This window comes from Plectropomus leopardus, chromosome 16 (assembly GCF_026936395.1).
Source record: "Plectropomus leopardus strain MGB_pleo_1.0 chromosome 16, ASM2693639v1, whole genome shotgun sequence".
Taxonomy (NCBI): domain Eukaryota; kingdom Metazoa; phylum Chordata; class Actinopteri; order Perciformes; family Serranidae; genus Plectropomus; species Plectropomus leopardus.
The window spans coordinates 28,885,274-28,911,077 of record NC_142191.1 but is presented as its reverse complement, the minus strand read 5'-3'; the positions used below and the strand labels follow the sequence as shown (position 1 = coordinate 28,911,077).

General features: G+C 38.5%; 2 protein-coding genes and 1 long non-coding RNA gene across 5 annotated transcripts in view; all 3 read left to right on the top strand.

The window, feature by feature from the left end:
* Positions 1–7,263, top strand: part of LOC121955628 (heparan sulfate glucosamine 3-O-sulfotransferase 5) — a 98,283-nt gene extending 91,020 nt beyond the window's left edge. The window contains exons 3-4 of the mRNA XM_042503664.2: positions 1,919–2,060; positions 5,350–7,263. Of these exons, the coding sequence (XP_042359598.1) occupies positions 1,954–2,060; positions 5,350–6,280 (1,038 nt within the window). The 5' untranslated portion in view covers positions 1,919–1,953 and the 3' untranslated portion in view covers positions 6,281–7,263. The remainder of the gene's footprint in view (positions 1–1,918; positions 2,061–5,349) is intronic.
* Positions 7,264–8,983: 1,720 nt separating this feature from the next.
* LOC121955313 (histone deacetylase 2) lies at positions 8,984–24,962 on the top strand. Of its 2 annotated transcripts, XR_015779149.1 has the most exons (15): positions 8,984–9,206; positions 11,312–11,424; positions 11,569–11,686; positions 14,216–14,290; positions 15,838–15,976; positions 16,188–16,329; positions 17,591–17,683; positions 17,857–17,965; positions 18,058–18,198; positions 19,990–20,098; positions 21,631–21,761; positions 22,000–22,155; positions 22,687–22,744; positions 24,475–24,563; positions 24,596–24,962. XR_015779149.1 is itself a non-coding variant. In XM_042503201.2 (14 exons), the coding sequence occupies exons 1-14, from the start codon at positions 9,152–9,154 to the stop codon at positions 24,503–24,505; spliced, it is 1,470 nt and encodes a 489-aa protein (XP_042359135.2). In that variant the 5' UTR covers positions 8,984–9,151; the 3' UTR covers positions 24,506–24,962. The 2 variants fall into 2 exon arrangements, 1 of the variants encoding a protein (XP_042359135.2); XM_042503201.2 differs by having other exon boundaries at positions 24,475–24,962.
* Positions 24,963–25,064: 102 nt separating this feature from the next.
* The window catches only part of LOC148186937 (uncharacterized), a 33,564-nt gene continuing 32,824 nt past the window's right edge, over positions 25,065–25,804 (top strand). For both annotated transcript variants that reach the window (XR_015779073.1, XR_015779072.1), the window contains exons 1-2: positions 25,065–25,573; positions 25,646–25,703. This is a non-coding gene — a long non-coding RNA (uncharacterized LOC148186937). The remainder of the gene's footprint in view (positions 25,574–25,645; positions 25,704–25,804) is intronic.

Genomic DNA, 25,804 nt, shown 5'->3' with positions numbered 1-25,804 from the left:
GAGATACAGGCTATAATGAAAAACATTTCTTTTCTAAATGGGACTCCACAAACACAGGGCTGGCCCCTGGCTAACTGGCTTTATTCTTCTGCTTTGTCAGACTGATGAAATTGCTATTGCTCTGCTGGTCTCCGTTCAGAAGTCACCACGAGGCAATATGAGTGAAATGTTTTCCAGTCACACCAGGGTCAAAAGCTCTCCACTTGTTTATGAGATGCTCTGGAGGATCTGCTCTGTTGGTAATGGCAGGCAGTTTTAAAGGCTGGATTAGAGTGCAGTTGGCCCTTTCGTAATAATGCTGCGACTTCTGTATGGATCTGTTATTCCATAATGTGATTTAGCCAGTCACACTGTGATAAGCTTTTAGATGCAGAAAGGGCTCAGGTATCGATCTGTAAAAAAAACTGAAGAAACTCTTTTTCTTTAATTACAGTCAGACAAACATTTCTGTACTTCATGTGTATGAGAGGATGTAGTGCCCTCTATTGGATAAAGACACAAATTCTTTCATTTTCTTTGAAGGTCAAAAGAGCCATAAACATCAATATAATGTGATCATTCATAAACTTTTTCTTCGTTTTGTCCTTATCTGTGCCTGTTGTCTGACTATGTGGATTAGGGGGAGATTTTGAGGTTCATCCTTTCACTGAGGCTAGAAAGAAAGCAAAACAAGAGTACTTTTAGGATTGAGTCCCCTGTGAAATAACAGATGGGGTTGAAAAATATTTTAGAAAGTGTATTTTCTCTTAAAATTACTTTTTGTTGTACATACATTAACCCTTTCAAACCTGGGCAGAATGCTTTTATTTTTTTCAAAAACATGGGTAGAAGGCAATGGCAATGTAACAAGTCATGGCCTTAAATTTATTTTAATTTTTTTTTAAAAAAGTTTAAAAAGTTACAAGAAAATTACCTGAAAATAAGCATAAAAAACAACAACAAAAATTATCCAAAAAAGAAAAGAAAGTGCTGACAATTTAAAAAAAAAAAAAAAAAAGAAATGTAGCAGAATTTCAAATATAAAATTACAATAATTAGAAAGTTTCTGGACTTTGTAAAAATAATAATTTCCACGTCATTTTCTTGTCACCATTTAATTTGCTCAGGTTTCAAAGGTGTAAATGGCTAGTGAAAACTGATGCTGATCCCGGTTTCAAGGGGTTAAAATTAAAGCATTTTTGCATTCCTTTTTTTCTGATATTTTATTTATCGAGCTTGTGATTTTGTCTCATTTGGAATCGACTTCCACCACTCCAGTGCTCAGCTTTCTGTAACGATAAAGCTGCACTAATCAATATTTATGTATTGGCAATATGTGAAAAGTGTTACTCATATAAATATTGAACCCAAAGAAAATTATCACCTGACTCTGCAGCTCCAGAAGTGTTCAGTGAAAAAACTCACTTTACACTGCTCGCCCAACACCACCACAAAAAAATAGCTTTAGGAGAACTGCATTTCTCTGTTGGTTTGTCACTTCAGTAACCTCTTTTAGAATACAAATTGGATCTATCCTTAATATGGAGATATTGATTAGTGCAGCTATAACTTGTGCTAGAACTTTCAACTGGCACAGACAGAGTTGGACTATTGGCAAACAGTCAACTTAAAAAAACAAAACAAAAAACAACGTTACTTCGTGGCCATAATTCATTTTAGACATCCCCATAGCTGGGCCCTCACAGTACGCTGAAACATTAGATCAAGTCTAATTCTTGAGTTGTCAGAAATAAATAAATAAACGTAACAAAGTGGTGGTTGGTGGGTGAGCATTTCCTCTAATGGCACTGCAGCACTTTTCCGGCGTGTGTGAGTGTGGCTTAATCACTTGTAAGACTTGATTGAGTGTGTGTTAATAAACACTAGGCTGTCTCTCTTCCCCTGGCGATTAGTGGTTTATGTACTCTGCTCTCTGCAGGCTGAAGACGCAGTCCTGAAGATTGATGGAGGGCCATGCTATTCAAACAGCAGGCATTGCTGAGACAGAAGCTCTTCGTTCTGGGCAGCCTCGCTATCGGAAGTGTCCTCTATCTCGTGGCCAGGGTTGGGACCTTGGATAGGTATGTCATCACTGTTATAATGCAGCCAATTGTCCTCTTTATGAAGTTGGTTTTGGTATCAAACATGGTTTTTATTCCTCCATGCCAGTGATAGCTGAGACTCAGCGATAAGATCAGATCAGATCAGATCAGATCAGATAAGATAAGAAAAGAAAAGGTACAGTTAAAAACAAGGTGCGGTAGTAAAAACCAACAAGATGCAATGATAGATTTTAATGGTCATAGGTCAAAGGTCAAGGTCACTGTAACCTCATCAGTCTCATTATTGTAAATGTGATATCTTAAGAAAACCTTGTGGGAATTTCTTTAAATTTGGCACAAATGTTCAAGTAGATTGAAGGATGGACTGATTAGATGTTGGTGGTCAAAGGTCACTGGCACCCTGCGTTCGTCTCGTTCTTGTGAATGTGATATCTCAAGAACATCTCGAGGGAATAACGTCAAATTTGGCACAAACATTCAAGTGGACTCAAGAATAAACCGATTTGATCTTGGTGGTTAGAGGTCAAAGGTGACAGTGACGTTTCATTGGTCTCATTCTTGTGAAAGGGATATCTCAAAAACGCCTTGTGTTCATTTTTTAGATTCGACATAAACATTCACTTGGACTCAACGATGAGCCTATTAGAGTTTGATGTTCATAGGTCAAGGTCACTGTGACCTTGCATCTGTCTCATTTTTGTTAACGCAATATCTGAAGATGGCCTTGAGGTAATTTCCTCAAATTAAGCACAAACGTCCACTTGGACTCAAGAATGAACTGATTAGAAGCTGGTGGTCAAAGGTCAAGGTCACAGTGACCTCATACAACACTTTATTGGCTATAATTCAAGAACCACCTTGAAACTGTGCTGACTGTATAGATCTACCGTGTGTGAAAGATCCATGTTTTCACAGACATAAATGTAAACTCTAAGTGCACTTTAAGCGGTGTGCAGAGGCATACAACAGCATGGCAGTAAATCTAGTTTAGTCATATAATCATATACTACAAAAATGATGACCTATTTTTTATTTGATTTGATTTCTTTGAAATTGCTTTCTTAGTTAATCATCCACCAGCTGTTGTTTAGATTGTTGTGGTTTTGGTCAATGTACTGTATATATATTTTTTTTAGTTTAGGGTAAATTTGTGGATAAAGATTTATAACTTTCTCTCAGACAGAGAGTAAAAAGGTTATCACTCTCATGCCCGTGTGTTAAACATACTGCAAGAGCAGGTTAAAATAAGAAATTAAAAATAGGCCTAACAGCACCTCTAAAGCCCTCCAGTTAACACTTTGCATCATGTTGTATGCATCATGTTATGTGCATATGCTATGTGGTGTAACTATTTTGAAAATGTCAAGCTACACCCTAAGGTTTTGGGAAAGTCTTGGTCTGTATGTGAAATCACGCCTCATTCACTATATAGTGCATTCTGAGGTTTTAACTAGCCTACAGTATACAATGCAGTGCCATCCAAAATTCTATAGTTGAACAAAAAAGTATTGTCACACTGCACTACTTATGCTAACAATATCACATCATATTTTATAGATGTAAAGTACTGTTGTGTTGCCCAGCACCTGTCAGCAATGATGGAAATTATATTAAATCTCCAAAAGCTCATTTTACTGCTCACTGACTGGAGTTAAAGGGTATTTTTAATATTTTCCAACCTGGATCCTATTTTCCATTTGTTTTTGTACTGAAGTGAGTAATGGGAACAACAGTTCAAACAGCAAAACAGGCTGCAATGTAACCACTTGGGAAATGTTTGCAATTTACATTCACTAAAACTGCTTGTTTTGGCCACTAACAGGCTCAGATGATTATTCTAAATGACTGATAACATTATAAAAATGATCCCTACAGAGTTAGACCTTTTTGTTAAAGAGTAAAATCCTTTTTGTTTAACCAGATACAGACCCAACATTGTTATCGCCAAACACACCAGACCCCATATAAATCAACAGTAATTTCAGCATTTGTAGAATCAGCCCATTTTCATAGGATGGATTATGGGTTTAATTCAAACCAGCACTGGTGATTGTTGAAAGAATATTGTTGGAAAGACGAACCTAGACAGTTTTTGAGTTTTATTTTGTTTCTGTCGATTTTGTATGTTTTACAATCATAAAAGGACTCTTTATGTAAATGGAGTCTGGTTGTTTTTTTTTTATGGAGATTTTGTGATTGTTTCTGGTTAACAGAAAAAGATGTTACTCTTTAACCAAGACCTCGCCCTCTGTAGGAATTCTTTTCATAATGTTGTCAGACACCTGAAAACATAATCTCCCTCTGTCTGTGGCAAAAACAACCACTTTTAGTGGATGTAAATTGGCATTGCTGATTATATTACAGCCTGTTTCGCTGCTGCTGGCTGCAGCACTCAATACTGGACCAATTTCAAAAATTGTTGTTCTGATTAGTCACTTAGACACAGAAACATGGGGAAATAGGGCACAGCTTGAAAAATGTCAAAAATTACCCTCTTACTACTATTGTCTATGGGGAGTTGGAAAAAAATGAATGGAGTGATTTTGGAGACAGCCTTTGCTCAAGGTTTATCCTCCGAAGCACCTTCGTTGAGACTCTTCGTCTTATTAAGTCAGTTTTGTCTAATATTAAAACCTATTTGTCTCTGAAAAAACAAACAAGTGATGTAAATCTTGTTCCTGTAAAATGCCAAAACATATCAATTTGTATTAAGTATTTACTAGCAGTGGCATTTTGCGTGACTTTAGTTTAACAATTTCCCTTTTGTCTCTTTTCATGATCTCATTGCACAATCGATTTTTTTTACTTGGTTTAAGAATAAAATACTTTTAAATTTCAATAATAGACAAACTTTTCTTCAGGAGATGGAAATTGTTGATATCAGTGTTGATATCAGATAAAACAGATGGCATGTACTTTTTTTTATTTTAAGTTTTTTTTTTTAGACTGTGTTATTGGCTGTTGATGCTAAACCAGCAAAGTACCGCCCATAGAATCTCAGATTCAACAACATATACAAGGCACAGGGCACCTAATAGTTGCTCAACATTAAATATGTTTGTTTGCTTAACCAAGCAACAACCTCTGGGGCTGAAAGATGAAGCTCAGAAGTGCCAACATTTCCAGTTCCTCTAATGGTAATTTCAGGCTGGCTCCAGAAGCGAGTCAATCCCCAAAGACCTCAATGTTAAAATGCCCAACCTTCCAGCAGAAATAACCATGTTAACAGCCTGCTAGGATTCTTAGTGAGTAAGTTATGATAGTGTTGAGAATGAAGAAGTTTTTTTTTTGCTTTTGTCTCTTTCAGGCTTCAGCCCATTTGCCCCATTGAGAGCAGACTGCCCCCTCCTGAACCCGAGCAAATCCCTCTCCGCACCCTGCAGTTTAAGCGTGGCCTGCTCCATGAACTACGCAAAGGCAATGCCACCAAAGAGCAAATCCGCCTGCACAACCTGGTCCAGCAACTTCCTCGAGCCATCATCATTGGGGTGCGCAAGGGGGGCACCCGCGCCCTGCTGGAGATGCTCAACCTGCATCCAGCAGTGGTCAAGGCCTCGCAGGAGATCCACTTCTTCGACAATGACCAAAACTACGCCCGGGGCATCGACTGGTACCGGGAGAAAATGCCCTTCTCCTTCCCTCATCAGATCACCATTGAGAAGAGCCCCGCCTACTTCATCACAGAGGAGGTCCCTGAACGCATCTTTAAGATGAACTCCTCCATCAAGCTGTTGATCATCGTCCGCGAGCCCACCACTAGAGCTGTGTCCGACTACACACAAGTGCTGGAGGGCAAGGAGCGCAAGAACAAGACCTACCACAAGTTCGAGAAGCTGGCGATCGACCCCAGTACCTGTGAGGTGAACACAAAGTACAAAGCGGTGCGGACCAGCATCTACACCAAACACTTGGAGCGCTGGCTGAAGTACTTTCCCGTGGAGCAGTTCCACATTGTGGATGGGGACCGCCTCATCACAGACCCGTTGCCAGAGCTGCAGCTTGTGGAGCGTTTCCTCAACCTCCCCTCGAGAATCAGCCAGTATAACCTGTACTTCAACGCCACCAGGGGATTCTACTGTCTGCGATTTAACATTGTTTTCAACAAGTGCCTGGCAGGCAGCAAGGGACGCATCCATCCAGAGGTGGACCCATCCGTGGTGACGAAACTGCAGAAGTTCTTTCACCCATTCAATCAGAAGTTTTACCAGATCACTGGTAGGACATTCAACTGGCCATGATGAGCTTCAGACTCGTCCAATGAGATCCTTTGGATTGGTGTTTTCTTTTTTTTAAACGCCAAGCTACGAGAACTCAAAAAAAAAAAAAATTAATAGCACTTTGACTGAGTTTAATACAAGAATGACAGTGTGACCAAATATAAACGGGACTTGGTGTTAAGATTGTTTTTACGTGTGTGAAAATAAAAACTAAATAGTTTAATGGTTTGACTAATAGATTGAGTTAAAAAGCACTTGATCTTGCAAATGAATTCACCTGTCTATCACTGTTCCCCCTAAAGAGAAAAAAAATGAACTGTGTGATTACCTGAAGAGATTATTTTTGTTGCTCTTTAAAAGACTATCAAACACTGACATTCATGCTGTTAAGATAAGCTTTAAGTGTGATGCTTTTCTCATGATGAAAACACCTTAAAAGATGACAAAATGACATTCGATAAACGATGAAATTGTTCATCTGCTCCCCCATCATGTTGTTTATTTGATCAGAACTGCATGTGCAATCAAGATGCCATTACAACATCGTAGACTCTTGTATTAGCTGTCTTCTGTTTGTTTAATATTGGTTTCCACCACGTTTTATTTTCGATTCATGCTGTGAATCATCCATTAGAAGGTGACCTCTTTTAATTCTCGACACAATGCCCATTTTGAAGATCAGAGCAGGCTCATCAAAGTAAGATCTGTTGTTTCAAGCTTAACTCATGTCCAAACCCCTCAAAGCATTTAAAACTCAAGCTGGTGTTTTTAATGTGAGTATGTTGGTTCTTCCCCCACTTACAGCTTTTTCATTGGTTCGCGAAACACCCGCCAAAAAAAAGCCATAGTGGGGAAAAAAAAATGTTGTCCTCTGATGATTGTTGTCAAACCAACTGTTTATTCTATGATGATTAGCAAAATTTGTCTGTTTCTGTGCAAATATTCATTCTGTATCATAAGTGTGTTGTTAAAAAAGATTAAATTAAAAGAACATGTAAACATTGGTCTGCTCATTTGATTTTTACTTTTTATTTTATTTTTGCAATTTAGGGAACAGTCTAACATTTTGCTGTTGCATAGTGTTCAATTCACTACCATAAGATTACTCCAATGTTGTTATAGTAAAATTTGGCAGTACATCCAACCAGCTGCACTGGTGTGGCTGCATGTGATCTGTGGTTCTGAGGCTGGTTGGATGTACTGCCAAATTAACAGAAATTACTTTGGAGATGGCTTACGGTACTGAAATGAACATTCAGTTCACAGACAACAGCTGAGGTGGATATTTGTGCTGATTTTAACACATTTCTGACTAAAATTTGAGAGAAATATATCTACTAAGTGCATAAAAAGTCTTAGACCTTTAAGAAAAATGGGAACAAAAACAAAAGTGTTCATATTTCTGTTCAGTATGTGCATATACCATTACAGTGCACTATAAATTCCAATGATGGTGGAACTACAGGCTCCTGCATTGTATACTGAATTGTGAGGCCCTGTCTTGGGTAGGGGCCCAGTGTTAAAATCTAGTTTTTAATTTACCTGATGGGTAGCCTACTTGTACACAACAGGATAAATAAACAGTGTAAAGACATGGGGAGGGTGTCAGTGAGGGCTCAGAGACTGTTTTTTTACCCGAACACTTTCTAGCAGGTTATTACAGCCCTGGCCTTGTCCCAGGATCATGAGCAAAACTTTACCTGCTTTGGGAACATTTGCTTGGAGAAAACCGGGACCGCCTGTAGTTTTTCAAGTGGACTACTGGTTATTTATGAGGGGGTGATACAAAAAGTGGGAGGCATGTCAAATTATTTTTAAAGCACTAGGGATGGATTTATGTTTTTTGTCTTAGGGGAGGGGGCATACAAAATTAAATGGCTGTGTTTTGTACTTATTTTAAGCCTTTTTTTTTTTAAGAAAGCATGCCATCATGTAAAAATTGGCAAAGCTACACTATATAAAATGGCCAGAAACTTTAAAAACATTAATTATTGCTGGCAGTTTAAATATCTGTCTGCCCTTGAAAACATCATGTGCAACAATACTTCCCTTAGAAAAAGAAAAAAAGCATAATCTAGTTTAATATAAAATAGTGGTATTTTATCAAAAAATATTTTATTCTGTGTCTCATTTAAAATTTGGCCAAATTTTAAATGAGACACAGAATCAAAGGGTAAGTTTTAAAACCCCAAAATGTATTTATGGTGGGTGGAGGGTCACGCATTTTCTGCCAGTCACTCACTATGTAGCTTCAGGGAGGGTAAAAACAAACAAACAAAAAAACGTCACATCCCAGCCACTCCTGCCTCTGATAAATAAAGAACAGTCCCTGAAATATTTAGGTAAATAGCGAATAAAGAAGCATTCTTTGCACATAGATGGATGATTTGGGTATATAGTGTTCGTTTGTGGATTAAGGTAGAAGAGATTGTAACAAAGATGATGCTGACATCTAGTGTTGCATCAGTAAATAAACCAGCACTGGTGGATTCTTGCCTTCTTTTTTAGTCAGATCAACTGGGAAGTAACAGTTGTTGTCAACATAACCACGGTGAGTATATTTTGATACTTTGTGTCTAAATAATGCTGACTAGCCTACTATGTACAGTTATCTGCATCCCCCCATAGATTAACTGTCTTCCCGTATGGTTAAAAAAAAAAGACATGTAATGTACACATGGAGTTTTTACAGCAGCATAAGGCAGTGTCCTTGGTGCTGTGTGGGGCCCGGGGCCACTCTCGTACTGACCGCCACGCCCCGGTACAGTTGCGCCTCCCATTCACAGCCGCACGGCTCCGTCGTGTGTTCATTCTCCTGTGTTGATGCCGTCCATCCCACTCTCCATCCGTGAAAGCAAATTTAAAGCAACTTTTTGAAAAAGTGCCCCAAACATGGCTTACACGACAGCGGGAGGGACTAAGAAGAAGGTCTGCTACTACTATGACGGTATGGGACATCCCGAGTGTGTGAATGAGCAGCCCGAGTCACTGAGGCAGCTGGCAGGCTAACGCTGTTAGCCGCGGAGCTAGCCGGGTTAGCTGGTGCTGCTGGTGAATGTATGGTGTTAACCACTAGCTAGCTAACCATGAAGCTAACGACATCGCTTGAATGGCCTTCGTGGTGCTTATTTAGTAATACCCAGCGCGTTAACTGGTTAAAAAAGCATAAAGCTCACATATATGCACATTATCTGGTGAGAGAGCAAAACTGAACGTAAGGTAATGTTAAAGTGAATGTGTTTAATTAGCTAGACATGAATGTGCTTTACACTCTAATCCCATCACTCTTTATTGGCTCATTGTTTGAGTCATATCGGACACCGTTGGGCAGATTTTGAGCACCGCTCTATTCATATCAACCTCACAGTAAATGAGAAATGGCAAACTTTAGATTGAAATAGTCGAAGTGGAAATTTTGACTCCTCAAAGCGAAATGTGCAACTATCTCACGCACAATGTGCACAGGCCCTAATTGATGCGGAAGGTTACTCAGCGGAATGAGTGTTTCCGCCTGTGTGGGTCCAGATGAGCAGAATTAACAGTACAGGAAATAATTTTGACCCTCAAAGTTTACCCGAGTCCTCCCCCCAGAGGAATCACTTATTTTTAACTCAGCACTTCAGGTCAGTGAGGACATAATTAGTCACAGTATCTGCTGAGCTGGCTTTCCTATTCATTTACAGTGGTGCAGTCCCTAAAGGTGTCACTGTGTGCCATCACAATGGACTGGCTTGCTGTTTTGGGGCTTCTGGGTAGAGATGTTGATGTACACTAATATTCAGGGTTCCCGAAATCATGGAATACCTTAAAAAAAAGTCATTTTATTCCACAATCACATTTTCCATGTCTGGAAAAGCCATGGAATCGGTAAAAGTCATTGAAAGTTTTGGAAAATTCATGAAAATTTTGTTGTGTGTAATAAAATTGATACAGTAGTCATCAGGGCAGACACCGTTTATTTGCACCTAATGAAATCGATGACTGATCTTAAGAACTGATATGCATTTTTTAATAACAATGACAATATTTCTGTCAAAATTTAGAATTTGGAATATAACAAACTCCAGCACAAAACTTTGTTTAAATGCCTTTGGCAAATTTCGTATCAAAACTGAAACTTTCAACATCATATACAGCAAGTTCCCAGCAACTTTTTTTTTTTTTTTACAAAGTTAAATGAAAATTTAAATTAAAAATGACTAAGTAAAAATAGCTCCTAGAGGTTTTTAAAAGTGAAATTCCAACCATGCTGACACTTTCTATATTTAATTTAATTTATTAATTAATTTAATCAGCAATCATTAAAGAAAATGCCAACACTGATACATGGCAAAATGCCAGATATCAGCCCTAGTAATCAGCCAGGCTGATAATTTGTCGACCACTACAAACGCAGTATTGAGAGACGCATGAACACTTTGTCGGTTTGGGTATTTTCTTAGGATTTGCGGACAAGAAATATACAGAATAGTGACACCCTCTTCCTTTTATGATCACCTTGAGACTGCATATGGAAAAGGTATTTGGTTACTGTATGTAGATATTTGAATCTGTGAAGCATGTTTTGCATTAATGATGTGTTTTTGGATACACAGTTGAATTAGTATTCAATACTGGTTTATGGCTGCTTTTCTTAGCATGCATTTGTTATTAATGGCCCAGTTTGAGGCCATGGAGATGCTCATGAGCAATAAAGCTCAGTAGCATCAGGATATGTATAAGTATTGTTATATGAAGCTAGATAGCATCAGGGATTTTGGTCACTTTAAAATGTGTTATGATACTTGATTTGTATTTGTGTTCTATTGCGCTTAATGTAACTGTTTTTCTTTCCCTGGTCAGCATATTATCATTTCTCAAAACTTTATTACGTTTATATATTCTGAGAAGTCCACTAGACATCCCTAAAATGTTGTAACAGCACTAATATTGAGCATTTGTTAAAAAATAAAGTCAGTATTTGTCAGGATCCATCAGCCATCTCTGTTAGACTAGTTAGTACATGACATATTATATTGCTTGTGAATTAACTGGTTATGTTTCCCTTTGCAGGTGACATTGGAAATTATTACTATGGACAGGGACATCCCATGAAACCACATCGTATCCGAATGACTCACAACCTGCTTCTCAACTATGGACTATACAGGAAAATGGAGATATATGTATGTTTCTAATCACTTCATTATTTAATTACACCCTGTGTTGTCTGCTGCGTGTTCCAGCACAATGTAAAATGCAATTAAAACATAGCAGTAGTCGTCTTCGCTTCCCTAATTTTCACGCAGCTGCTTTGTTTTGTGTTTCAGAGACCGCACAAAGCCACAGCAGAGGAGATGACAAAATATCACAGTGACGATTACATCAAGTTCCTCCGATCCATACGGCCGGACAACATGTCCGAGTTCAGCAAGCAGATGCAGCGCTGTGAGTAACGTGCACGCTCCTTGCATGGGGGTTCTCACTAATGCTGCAGTATCTACTTATCTATTTTTTAAAATTAATTCTTGGTCTTATACATTGTCACAAAACACCCTCACAATGTCCCAGACTCCAAGAAAACATCTAAAAAAAAACTCATTTTGTCTGACAGACCCACATTCGAGTACTAAGTATTTAGCATTTTTTAAAATTTAAATTAATAATTATTAACAAATTAGTATTAATTAATTATTATCAAAATTGCACGTTTGCTTTGTGGTGATTAGACCAGCATTGCACTATGTCTGGGGGGAGGTCTTTTCCCAACTTTTTCCAAGTTGGGAAAAGAGATTAATAGAAAAGGGGTTGTTTCCAGCACATCACATAGGTGCAAGGCGATTAAAAAACAGCATACGTGAGGACAAAATTAACACCTGCACACTTACTGCATGCTGCACAAGTTTATTTAAGTCAACTTTTTGATCCTGCTTGGCTCTCTCCGGTCAAATGTTTAAAAAGATGAAACCACACCTACAGTATATTTATACATAATGCACACAATTAGGCTGACGAGCTCAGTGGTGGAAGGTGTGGTTAACCATCTGAAGCACAAAAGATGGTAAAACAATTGATAATCAACAATTAAAGAAATTACATAGAAAATACAGAGAAAAAGCACATAGGCAAAGAAAAACAGTGATGTCAACGCTCTTTCACAAAACATCAAACATGTCTCAATTATTAAAAACAAGATTCTTTCAGCTTTAAAGCACTTCCAATAAAGGACAAAGGTCAGATTCCAATAAAGGCTGAAAGGACATACTCCAATAAAGAAATAAAAAATCCAATAAGGGAAGACACGCAGCTGTTAGATAAAAAAAACAGCCCTGTCATATTAATAAGCACATTTTCAGAATGTCTGTTTGAATTTATGTCTAGAAAAACATACACAATCAGAGCAATCACAATAAAACTATTATCATTTAATGTAGAGAAAACGTTTAATCTCATTCTCTTCGTTTCAACATCTGAGTGTCAAGTTGGAAAAAGAGATGAGGGCCTCAACCGGTCATATTCTGGAGGGATGTATATGTGAGAAAAAATTCACACGCAGATGAAAGGAGGCAGTTCTGCTGCTCAGACAGCACCCTGAAGATGATCACTATCTGTATGCGTGTTTTTCCTGTTGTGGTCTGCATTGAGTTTAAGATTAAAGTTAGAGACCAAAGCTCTGCCTCTCTCTCTGCTCCTGAAACACAACCTTTGGTAAATCCACAAATTTGGTAATCAGCTTCATTCTCTGACCGTCTTTACACTTTGTGTTAAAATGCATCTTGTATTCAGACTATATCAAGGTGATTTTAACCTGACCGCTCGATTTTATCCCAACTTTGTCTACAAGTGTCTTGAATATACATAAACTGTCTTGCTGCTTTCTTGTTTATGGGTATCAGAATCAGAATCCGGTTTTATTGCCAAGTACATTTACAAGGAATGTGACCAGATGTTTTGGTGCAAAACAATTAGAATAAAGGACAAAATAAAAATAGTGAATTTAAACAGAATAGAACATAAGATACAAATGTAGAAGCAATTTGAAAAAAATAAAAGGAAAAAATACAATATAAAGGACACTATGTATGTCCATGAGGTGAAATGGAGGGATTGTGCAGTTTTTCAGATGTAAGTTTAGCTTAGCTTAGTTTAGCTTAGCTCACTATCAGGCTAATTGCTGCTACCGCTCTGGTCTGCTACAGCCTTGCACTTATAGTATGTATTTGTTGTGCGTGAATCGACAGCTCAGATGCATTAACACTAGTGTTCAACATGGTCGCAATGTGTCCCGGATCACCTCTGGAGGTGAATCAGCCAAAATCTGTCCTCAGTGCGACGTGGTCAAGCTATATACAATGCAATCTGATCACCCAAAACACACATTAAAGCAAGCTTTAAAGGGGGTCTCTGAACACGTTTTACAAATGTCTACACTTCAACTGCGCGCTGTTTCAGTATGAAAGTCAGGGTCAACTCACTGATTTTAGTGGTGTTGCAGTGGGAACCCTGTTCATCAGTAACTGAGTACTAACAAAAAACAAACACGGTCAGTATTCCCTGGGATAACGTCGCGTACAGGTATGGAATGATAAAGTATGTGTAATCAAGAGCTCATCATCTTGAAAAGAATTTAGAAGGAAATTATCATTACATTTAGATCATGATGTTGAATTATTTCTGCATATGTACACACACACACACACACACACATATACTTTTTTCCTTTGCACTTTGTATTGTAATATATGTACTTCTTGTTTTTTATTTGATTAATATCTATCGATTGGTTATTTTCTCTTCTTTATGTCGTCATTTATCTTTTTTTGTATTTTTCTGTAGAAAAAAGTCATTTCTGTTTGTTCATATGAACCTCTGGCTTCTTGACATCTCCTGACAAATTCTTTTTTTAATTTATCAGGATTTCATGCAGTTTTTAATAGTGTGCAAATAAACTAAACTAACTATTGTCTAATTTTGCAGTCAACGTTGGAGAGGACTGTCCTGTGTTTGATGGCTTGTTTGAGTTCTGCCAACTCTCTGCCGGGGGCTCTGCTGGTAAGTTACAAGAAAATGGATTTATACAGGACATTTGATTGACTTAATCACCTGGAAATTATGTAACCTAACGTCAAACACACTTACGGATTGCATTTTGCATTAGACACTGCGTGCTGAGATAGACCTCGGCATGCAGGGGATGAGAGGCACCATTCACATGTCCCCAGACCATCAAAGGGTTAACATATGCAGAAAACACAGTGTCACCAGTTCACCTGGCCCTTGTGTGTGTGGACGACATCTTGTATACGGAGACGATGTCAAATCCGTGAGCATATGAGACAAGCTGACGACGCACTTTATTACAGATTATTAAACCACATTTTATTAATACACTCCTGTCAAACTTTTTCAAATAGCATGTGTTACATTTTACACCGAGTCATTAGTTATACAAATGAGTGTAACATTATTATAACAGGACCATTATTTATAGTGTTCAGACTGTTGTATAATCAGTGTCCCTGTTTAGAGAAAAGTGGAGAGGAGCTGGTGCTCCTTTCAGAGGGGCTGCTGAAGCGTCCCCAATTTGTCTCTCTGTAGCTTTCAAGAGTATCTGCTTTTTATCTCTGAATCTTTTAGAAATGTTGACATTTCCAAAGCAATCTTTGTGTTTCACTGAAGATTTTTTAGATATATAAGCTATAATGAAAATACTAAGAGAATAATTTCTGCTTAAAATCAAAAGTTTGTCTTTCTAACATTCAGTTGTTATGACTAGATAAACAAAAAAGTTTTAATTGGGGGAAAAAAATATAATTTTTTATCATATAAGAGTTTTTACACCCAAATTTAGCTAAAGTGCACAATCACAAGTGTGTGGGTGTGATTTCTTCACCTGGCCATTCAGCAAACAACCGTCATCTAATCCTAATTACTGTGCCAGTTAATGTGAGACTGACAAATTTTGAAATCCTTTTGGGAAATGAGTACAGGAGGCCCCTCTCTGTCTTTCTCTCAAACTCAGACTGAAATCCAATCAGACAGTAAAACTAGGCAGTGCCAACTGGACATAAATCAAGATTATGTCACTGCACTGCTTATTTCTCTTCTAAAATGTTCTCAGAAACGTATTTCAGTGCCCCGTTTTGCTGTAGTGGTGAGCGTTTGTGAACAGGAAGTGGCTCCCACACTGCTTCCTGCACAGTGAAAATGGAGGCCAAAACAAACAAACAGTAAAACTAAGTAGCGCTGATCAAATATAAACCGAGAATTATTATTGAGCTGCATAATTCTCACCTCAAATGTTTTCAGAAACATGTTTTAGCTCACTATTTAACTGGAATACCAGATCCGGATGGCCGCCATTATTTCACACGGACCAGTCCATAAGGTGCATTGCATTCTGGTAGTTGTAGGTTTTCTACCTCTTGAACCAAAACAAGCTTTTTTTCTATTCCCTCTGGTCATGTAGTACCAATATAACCAATTTATAAGTATTATGTGAGGGGTCTTCTTTATATCAGTGAGATACTTCTTTAAGTATCAGACATGCGCATATTTATTTAAAACTAAACCAAAACGTGTGTTTTCTTCGCTCACAGCTGGTTCGGTGAAGTTAAACAGACAGCAGACTGACATTGCCGTGAACTGGGCTGGAGGACTTCACCACGCAAAAAAGTCTGAAGCCTCCGGATTCTGCTATGTCAACGACATCGTGCTGGCCATCCTGGAGCTGCTCAAGTGAGTTTTACAAACAGCTTGAAACGCCCTTCGAGTAATGTTTATGCATGTATGTAAATGAAAGCAAGCACACAGATTCTTCATCAGAGCAGAGGTAATGTACGTCTCAGAGCTCTGATTTGTGGGTCGTTTCTCTTGAAATTCAGCATCAATCAAACAACAGACTGTGAGCACTTATCCCAGCTGTGTCTGCGTTGTTCCTGTCTCCCAGGTACCACCAGAGGGTGCTGTACATCGACATAGACATCCACCACGGGGACGGAGTAGAGGAGGCCTTCTACACCACAGACAGAGTCATGACTGTGTCCTTCCATAAATACGGGGAGTACTTCCCTGGAACCGGAGACCTCAGGGTGAGCCACAGTCTCTGTCCTCACTTAGATCTTAACCCTTAGGGCCCACTTTGATATAACACACCCTCGTGTAGCTCTGCACACAAAACGCCCTTTTCAGAATCAAGCTTGAAAAAATGTTACACATTAATATGATATCATAAATTAAGACGATTTTCTGCTTTCATTGAGTTGTTTTGTTTTTTTTTTTACCAACAGCAGTCCTAATCATAATTATCAAATATTCATTCATTTTGAGAATTTTAACCCTTTGAATGCCAGGTTTTAGTCATGGTGCCACAATGTTTTCAGATTTAAAAAAAAAAACACAAAAAATGAATAGTTTTTAGTACACTACATGCTAAATAGATTTTTTTTCTAATTATCTCAGCCTGAGGTATGTCAGTGATTTGCAGCAACATTGATTGTGACGGTGCACCTGGTGGAAATAGCATGTCTTTTCTCTCATGCAAAAAAATGGTAAAAAAAAAATGTTTTTGTCATGATACCATGTCACAATGTTTTTAGGTGAAAAAAAACGCACAAAAAATAATTATTTTTAATATAGTACATGCAAACTAGAGTTCTTTTATTATTATTGGATTTGTCAGTGACTTGCAGCAACATTGATTGTGACAGTGAACTGAGTGTAAATAGCAAGTATTTTTTTATATATGGAAAAAAAAACATCATCAGGTGGAAAATAGTAAAAATTAAAAATTCCAAGGCAAAAGCCCAGAGTGACATCCAGAAATGATGCAATGTGTGTTTTTATGCTTTGGTAGCTGTGGGACCAAAAACTGCAGTTTTAGTGGGTTTCAATGGCAGATTTTTTGCACTTAACAGTATGAATGGAACATTTTTGTTTACACAGTGTATTTTAGACTTACTGAAGGAGCTGAACTGGAATACGTAGATTAAACAAAAATCCACAATTGTGTCAAAATGTGTGTCATAGGCAAGAACACAGCCAAAATTACCAAAAAAAATGAAGAATGAAAAGAGTGTAAAATGCACCAAAGGGTTAAGAACAAGCTGGAATCTGTGCATCAGAAAAGCAATACATTCAACTGCTTGTGCTAGAAGGTTTTATACATTCAATTAGACCTGAAATGGAAGAAAGGAGGCTTTTTGTGTTCGTTTTCTAAAAAAAGCCGAATAGGCTTGTAGGTTTGCTGCAGCTAACTTCTCCTCTCTCACACTGATAAAATGTATGCATTCAGAAAATTTAGTGATGTATCTATTTTCTCTGTCTTTTTACGCTGTTGTCCTCTGTATTCAGGATATCGGAGCTGGAAAAGGCAAATATTACGCTGTCAACTTCCCCCTGCGCGACGGCATCGATGATGAGTCATACGAGCAAATCTTCAAACCTGTGAGTGGGAAACTGTAATCATAAGCATGACCTGACGTCTTTTAGATTCCACTGCACATATTTTTAACATTTTCAAAATCCACAAGATCTGATTTTATAAATGATAAATTAATAATAAAAAAAAGAAGAAAAAAGATGTGATTCAGTCGTGACTGTCTGCTGTGGTCCTGCAGGTGATGGCCAAGGTGATGGAGATGTACCAGCCCAGCGCCGTGGTGCTTCAGTGTGGTGCAGACTCTCTCTCAGGAGATCGCCTCGGCTGCTTCAACCTCACCATTCGAGGTACGGATACACCGTAGCAGTGTGAAATGACTGATAAATGGAAGTCATGAACCCTGCTGAAAGTGATATATTGTGGGTCTCATGTTCACCAGGTCATGCCAAGTGTGTGGAGTACATGAAGTCCTTCAACCTCCCGCTGCTCATGCTGGGTGGAGGAGGATACACTATCCGCAACGTGGCCCGCTGCTGGACCTACGAGACAGCCGTAGCTCTGGACACGGACATCCCCGACGGTTTGTCACAGATTTTTATGTCTAATATCTGCTATTGTGAAGGATGTCAAAAGTTGCACTTTTGTCTGTGTTGTGTTGAGCGATAGACAATAGTGACAATAGTGATGGATCAGAGAAGGAGCTGTAGACCTTTTTAGCTTAGAGCGCCTGAACCCAACACTACTGTTGTTATCCTTCATGTGTTCAAAAATGATGTTTGTACACCCCTCAAGTGCTCTAGAAAGAACAATTTCAAAGCACAAATTACTCTTCAATAGAATGGGAGTGAAATCAAGGAAAAGTTCCTAAAATGATGAAATGTTATGTTTCATGGTCAGTCAGATTCATGCTCATTCTCTTAAGAGAAGAACAGGAAAGGTGTAGAGCTGATGTAGGATGTATATGACTTTTTAATGCCTCTGCGTCAGGGACAGCCACAGATGGAAGCATTATGTTTTTGGGTTGTCCGCTGGTAAATCCATTCCTTTCTCATGGATGGGATATCTCAAGTGCACCTTGAGGGTATTTTTTTCAAATTTGGCACAAACGCCCACTTCGACTCAACAATGAACTGATTAGATTTTGGTGGTCAAAGGTAGAGGTCGCCGTGACGTTGGGGTCGTCTCATTCTCGTGAATGACAATATCTCCAAAACACTCTGAGGAAATTTCTTAAAATTTGGCACAAACATCCACTTGGACTCAACAATGAAATCATTTGAATTTGGTGGCCAAAGGTCCCTCTGGCCTTGTCTGACACTTTCTTGTGAATGCAATATCTCAAGAACGCGTACAGGAGATTTTTTTTCAAATTTGGCACAAACATCCTCTTGGACTCAAGAGTGAAAATTTGGTGGTTGAAGATCATAGGTCAAGTTCTCAGTGACCTCACAAAACATTTTCTGGAGTTTATTCGCAAATTATGGCAAAATTTTACACAAATGTGTAATAGGATAAAAGGATGAAGCGATTTTATATCCAAAAGGTCAAAAGTCCTCTTCACTCTGACATCATAATGTTCTGCAAAAACACTTTTTGGCGATTTTTCAATGTCATGACTCAGAAACAGAAGGGGAGACATTTGGTCGGATGCTGACTTGGTGACAGTGATCTCGATGTGCTCACCTTGAAGCTGTGAATAGTTTTTCTGTGCTGCTGGAGGAAGATGTGTGTGACTTGATTAGTTCACAGAGGCACACAACCCCCCGAGTGTTAATTCTAGTGTGGCATCAAGTTAGTTTTCATTATACAAAAGGAGGAATCAAAACCATCTCAGAATTGAAGAACTGGAAGTGGAAACTAGAAAAAGCTGGTCAGACTCCTGCAGCACCTTTGCTTGTCCTTACGTTCTTTTTCGTCTGTGGTGTGGGGGGCTGCAGGATGGGATCTGAATGGCGATCTGGGGTCAGTGGTGAGCGAGTGTTATATGACTTGGCCTCTGTGAAGGGACAGCCTGCCTGCTACCTCTCCTCGCAGGGAGCTGACTCAGCAGACTGCCTCCTCCACTGAGTGTGTGTAACATAAAGAGCGAGGATGTAATCACAGGCTGTCGAATGGGCCAGCAGTTCTCTTAATGGAATTTCAGGACATTAACTGAACTCCCTGCTCATTTCAATCCATCCTCCATTCAGCGAGGATCAGTGCAGGTTCTAAAGGCTCAGTAAATCATATTAACAGGTGTGTTATTGCTGCTTTTTCATTCCAAACGGCTGATAATTTGACACTTTGTTTTATCTGCAGCGTATAAATCTCCCCCAGCCGTGTTCATCTTGGCTCCGTTTGCTTGCTTTTCTCATTGATGTTTCCATTGCAGAGCTGCCATACAATGACTACTTTGAGTACTTTGGGCCTGACTTCAAGCTGCACATCAGCCCCTCCAACATGACCAACCAGAACACACAGGAGTACATGGACAAGATCAAGTACGTGCACTCCTTTTCTGGAACTGTTTCTTAACAAGGCTGAAGTGGGTTTTAAAAGTGTCAAGAATGTTTTTTTTATTATTTATTCTGATGATCTAGACATCGAATCTGATTATGATAATATATGTTTTACATGTAGCTCTTTTCTTGTCAATTATGCTCTAAGATAGCCAATCAAAAAGCTTTTTCTGGCCACCATCATAAGGGTGTGAGGTGTTTACACATTAAAATATTTTAAGCCAAAATGTTCTTTCTTGAGATGTTAACTTTGGGTCCACTTACAGGCTTTTTCCAAAGCTTTCCACTGTATCTCACAGTCTTCTTCAGCAGATGGAATTTTTTGTTTAAGCATAAGCATACTAATAAACAGTCAGTACTGGCTCCAGTCCATTCATTTCTGCATGTTCCTAAATGCAGACCCAGAGCATCTAATGTGATGATGTGAAGTATTGGGGTGTTATTGGTAGGAGCAGTCCGAGGAACCTGATCAACAGATTTTGGCCTTACTTTGCTGGGTTATAATAGTATAGAAACCAACGCTTCCAAGATCCTCTAAGTTATGATATAGTTATTGAAATAATAACTTTGTATCTCAAAATAATGATTAAGTATCTCAAAAATGATATCTCAAAATATATATATATAAATATGTTAGTATCTTCAAATAATTTCAAACATTTTCAAATTATTGAGTTATTATCATTTCTTAGTGTCGATACTGAGTCATTATTTTGAAATACTACCTCGTTTGTGAAATTCTAGCTCATTTTGAGATGCTACCTCATTATTGTTAAAAGCTAAGTCAGTATTTTGAGATAAAAAGTCATTGTTTAGTGAAGCTATCTTATTTTGAGAAAGCTTGTCATTATTTTGAGATACTTAGTCATTATTGTAAGATACTACCTCAGTATTTTGATATAGAGTCAATATTTTGAGATATAACCTCATTTGGAGCTACTACCTCATTGTTTCTAAAATACTACGTCAATATTTTTGAGATACCACCTCAGTATTTTGAAATACAAAGTCAGTATTTTAGATATCACCTCATTATTTTGAAATGCAAAGTTAATATTTTTAAGATACCACCTCGTTATTTTGAGGTACCAACTCCTGGTTATGCTCATTTTAAGAAAGATTCTTATTATTTTGAGAAAGTTTCTTATAATGTTGATGAAGTTTCTCATGACTTACAGCATCTTTTGTCATCGCACCGATGGAAATGAGGCTCCGTTCTTCTATGTAATTGCAAAATATATCGTTTTTAAATGTAACGGACATGAATGAAACAGAGGAACAAATCTAGCTTTCTACATGACATACATCCTGTGTCCATGTTGATTTGCTGCTTGTTATTTAAATGGCTCCAGAGTTACCTGAATGCACTGACGCTCTGTGTGTGTGTGTGTGTGTGTGTGTGTGTGTGTGTGTGTGTGTGTGTGTGTGTGTGTGTCTGTGTGTCTGTGTGTGTGTGTGTGTTTGTGTGTGTGTGTGTGTGTGTGTGTGTGTGTGTGTGTGTACACATTTTTCAGGCAGCGACTGTTTGAGAACCTGCGCATGCTGCCTCATGCTCCTGGAGTGCAGATGCAAGCCATCCCTGAGGACGCCATCCCAGACGACACCGTGGATGAGGACACAGAGGACCCTGACAAACGCCTGTCCAGTAAGACTGACGTCCATTCTCACACAGGACGACAAATGTTAGCATGCTAATGTGCTAAAAGGGTGCAGATGGTTAGCAGTATACTTGCTAAGCATAAAAATAACAGTAGATGACACACTGAGACAAGACAAATGTCCAAACTGATGAAGCGTCCCGACTGTTTACACAGGGAACTGAGGTCTGTCTGCAGGTTTTCGTCCTGTACCGTCATTAATCAGAGTGTGTGCTGTGATTGCAGTCCGCGCCACAGATAAGAGGATAGCCTGCGACGAAGAGTTCTCTGACTCTGAGGACGAGGGCGAGGGAGGCAGGAAAAACGTGGCCAATCACAAGAAGGGAGCAAAAAGGCCCAGAGTGGACGAAGAGAAGAAGGAGGGAGAGGAGAAGAAAACGGGTGGGTGTCCTTAACCCTTTAACATCCTGATCAACGTCAGTTTTTTTGTGCTGCACGCAGACGCCTTTCACAGTCGTTTTAACCTCCGAAACCTCGTTGATTTCTTTCAAAAAGGCGGAAGAGAAGATAATGGGCAGCTTGGCAAGAAATGTCCTGCAAACTTTTAAAAAATTGGTGACAAGAATATTAAAAAACAAGAGAAAAAATGAACAAAAAATTATATTTATAATTCTCTTGATTTTAAATTTCAAATTATGTTACAGAAAAAAGAATATTTATTTTTTAACACTTTTTTCTTGTTTTTTTTGGTGTTGTTTTTTTCCTTTTTTTAAATCTTATTTTCAGTCATTTTCTTGTTACTTCTTACTAATTTTCTGCCAGTTTTTGCAAGTTGCTCATTGCGTTCATTACGTTTTTGAAAGTTATCAAGCAGATATGCTGGAGTTTCTAAAGGTTAACTCAAACAGAGAAATTTTTCCACAATGCTAAAATGTTAAATTTATGTTTTTTCTGTGCCTCATCCTCTTCCAGAGATTAAAGAAGAAGAGAAAACAAAGGAGAGCAGCACTGAGAAGACTGACTCAAAAAGGTGACGCATCTCACTACGTGTTTATCCAACGACGACTTCACACACACACACACACACACACACACACACACACACACACACACACACACACACACAGATATCCGTGCAACATTTCTCCTCTGTAATTCTGAATTTAATTAACTTCCTATTAAGGTCCAGTTCACAGCAACTGAATGCTGTTTAAAATTCATATATTCAGTCACAGCCTGTGTTTACAGCTGACTGTGCTTTAACATTCACTCACATTCACTAACAGACACAGTTTCTGTGGGCTTCCTGCAGTAAAGGTCTCTATAAACCTGCTTTCTGTAATCAGGGAGAGAGATTAGAGAAACCTGATCGGTGGAACTCGATTTTTCTGCCATGTTTAAACATCAGCTTTTCACATGTGTGCATGTGCATGACAAAGACAAGGGGAGAGCGCGTCGCTGTGACAGCAGAGAAGCAGCATGTGAGGAAAGATCATTACACATAGCATGAATCCTTGTATTCCAAATAATTCACTTCAAAGTCTGATTAAAAACCACACAAAGTTACCTGTAGAGGTCAGCTGAACATTAGACAACCTGACAGCTCCAGAACTTGTCCTCATTGTATCAGTCGAAATGCCCAGACGCACACATGCACACAAAAAACAGGGAATCTTGTATCACCAAAACACTTTTCAGAAGTAAGTCACCGTTCCTTAACTCTTAGAGACTGTTGGGTGCAGTTTACGCTCTTTTCATTCCTCTTTTTTTGTAAAATTATTTTGTCTGTGTTCATGCATGTTGCACACATTTTGCCAAGATTGTGCATTTTTGTTAAATTTTGGAATTTCCAGCTCAGGTCCTACAAAAAGTGTAAAATACACTGTGTAATCAAAATTGTTACATTCATACTGTTTTGTGCAAAAAATGTGCCATTGAAACCCATTCAAACTGCAAACTGCAGCTTTTTAACCCACAGCAATCAAAGCATAAAAACATGCATTGTGTTATTTCTGGGAGTCATTCTGGGCTTTGGGCGTCACTCTCTACATGCCATTTCCATTAGGTGCACTGTCACAGTCAGTGTTTCTGCTAATCATTGACGTATCTCAGTCTGTGACAATCCAAAAAATTGTCTAGTTTGCATGTAGTATATTGACATTTTTTCATTTTTCATTTCATTTTCATTTTTTTAAAGGGTTAAAATTCTGAACATTAGTGAATATTTGATATTTATGATTAGGACTGATTTGGTAAAAAAAAAGTCAATGAAAAAAGAAAATCATATACATTTATATGTATAGTTTTTTCTAGCCTGATTTTGAACGGCGCAGTTTGTGAGTGGTTTGAGTGTATTTGACACTGCACAAAAAATAATAATGTATAAAAATCAATGTTCCTGCAAATCATTGACATATCATAGGCTGTGATTATTGAAAAATAAATAATAATCCACTTAAAATGCAGTTTGATTTTTTTTCATCTAAAACTTAGTGGCATGACAAAACCTGACTAATATATAATATTTTTTAAAGCCTGATTTTAAACATGTGTTTTGTGCGCAGAGAGGTATTTGTTTGTTTAACATTAAAGCAAGCCTCAAGGGTGAGAATGGGGATGAGAATTTGCTGATGAAATGTTAAATTTGGTCAATTTAAATTTTGTCTATTTCTACTCACTTTGCATAATGCAGTGCACTTTTACCCTATAAACTTTAAAATAAAACTTCAGCTTACATCAACTTTTATGTTTCTCTTGCAGTGTGAAGAATGAGCAGACCAGCAGTGCCTGAAATCTTCTTTCGATCCACAGACACACGCACGCACGCACGCACACACACACACACACACGCACGCACGCACGCACACACACACACACACACACACACACACGCACACACACGCAGTGCTGTCCCCCCTGAAGGATCTGTCTCCTCACTGAATCACCGTCAGAAGCATTATATTTATTATGACTCTCTATTTTCTACCTGTAAATCTCTTGTGAGTTGTGTCTTTTTTGTGTAGTATATCAGTGGATTTCTTGGATCCACCACTTGAATTTTTTTGCCAGACTCCAGTTTGTCTTTTGATACCCTTTGAATCATTTTATTCCAATGTGCTTTATCTTCTGAAGGGAACCTTGACTTTACTTGTTTTTAGGAAAGTGTTGGTGAACCTGTAGATGAACCCCTGATGACTTCATGTTTAAAATTTAATATTTTGTATTTGTCAATAAAACTTTTATACTAATTCGTTGACGTGTATTACTTTAAACATGGTGCTCTTTTTTTTTATATCTGTGTAATGATAATCCTTAGCCACATGGGGGCGCTGCAAGCTAACAGATAGCATCTCAAGCTACGCGCAGGTAGAGTGATTACTGGGGAAGCACGCTGGCGTAGATACATTAGCTGATAATAAAACGTTTTTAATAAGCGTCAATTTATCAAAAAGTACAATAAGAGATACTTATAATACGATCCCTTTGTTCTGGAGAATTCGGCGTGCAGAAAACTCCCCCGAGGACGACACAAATGCATTAAAATGGCATTAATCGGTGAGAAAGCTCCTCGCTCCTGCCGTCCACCGTCTCTGCTAACACCAGGCGACTCAAAAGTGAAGTTGAAATTACTCCAAAGTTATTTCTTCCTTGTCCTTTTAAGACATGCCGACTTGAAAATTGTCCCCTATTTATTCGAAAACTGTCGTAAAATGGTCCCTATCCGGAATACTCACGTCGTAACTGCCAACGAAACTTAAAATTGATGGCGTTTTGAACGGAGTTTGGCCGGTGTTGGGGACAGTCGCATGAAAGGCCCAAAGGGAATGCTTCCAGGCTAGAGACATGCAGTGACTGAGAGGTAAGCTAACCAGAGGAAAAGCTAGCAACCTTTCATTTTAGCCACTAGCTTAATGTTATTTTCTGTTTCCAGAGACTCTTGCTAAAGCAGCATTGGAAGCCACAGAGGACGAACATGAGCCATGGCTGAGGTAGGGTGATGTTTGTCCTGGGATACTTTTGTTTGCCATGAAATGATGCAAGGTGAATTCAGGGACTGGGATAGCTTAGCCCAGACTCCTGGCTTCAGTCT

Bases quoted from the DNA above. Each gene is read 5' to 3' on its own strand.
- LOC121955313 (XM_042503201.2), top strand. From the start codon at position 9,152: ATGGCTTACACGACAGCGGGAGGGACTAAGAAGAAGGTCTGCTACTAC. The intron at 16,330-17,590 runs GTGAGCCACAGT...CTCTGTATTCAG, and splicing joins CTGGAACCGGAGACCTCAGG to GATATCGGAGCTGGAAAAGG. The intron at 22,745-24,474 runs GTGACGCATCTC...TTTCTCTTGCAG, and splicing joins GAGAAGACTGACTCAAAAAG to TGTGAAGAATGAGCAGACCA.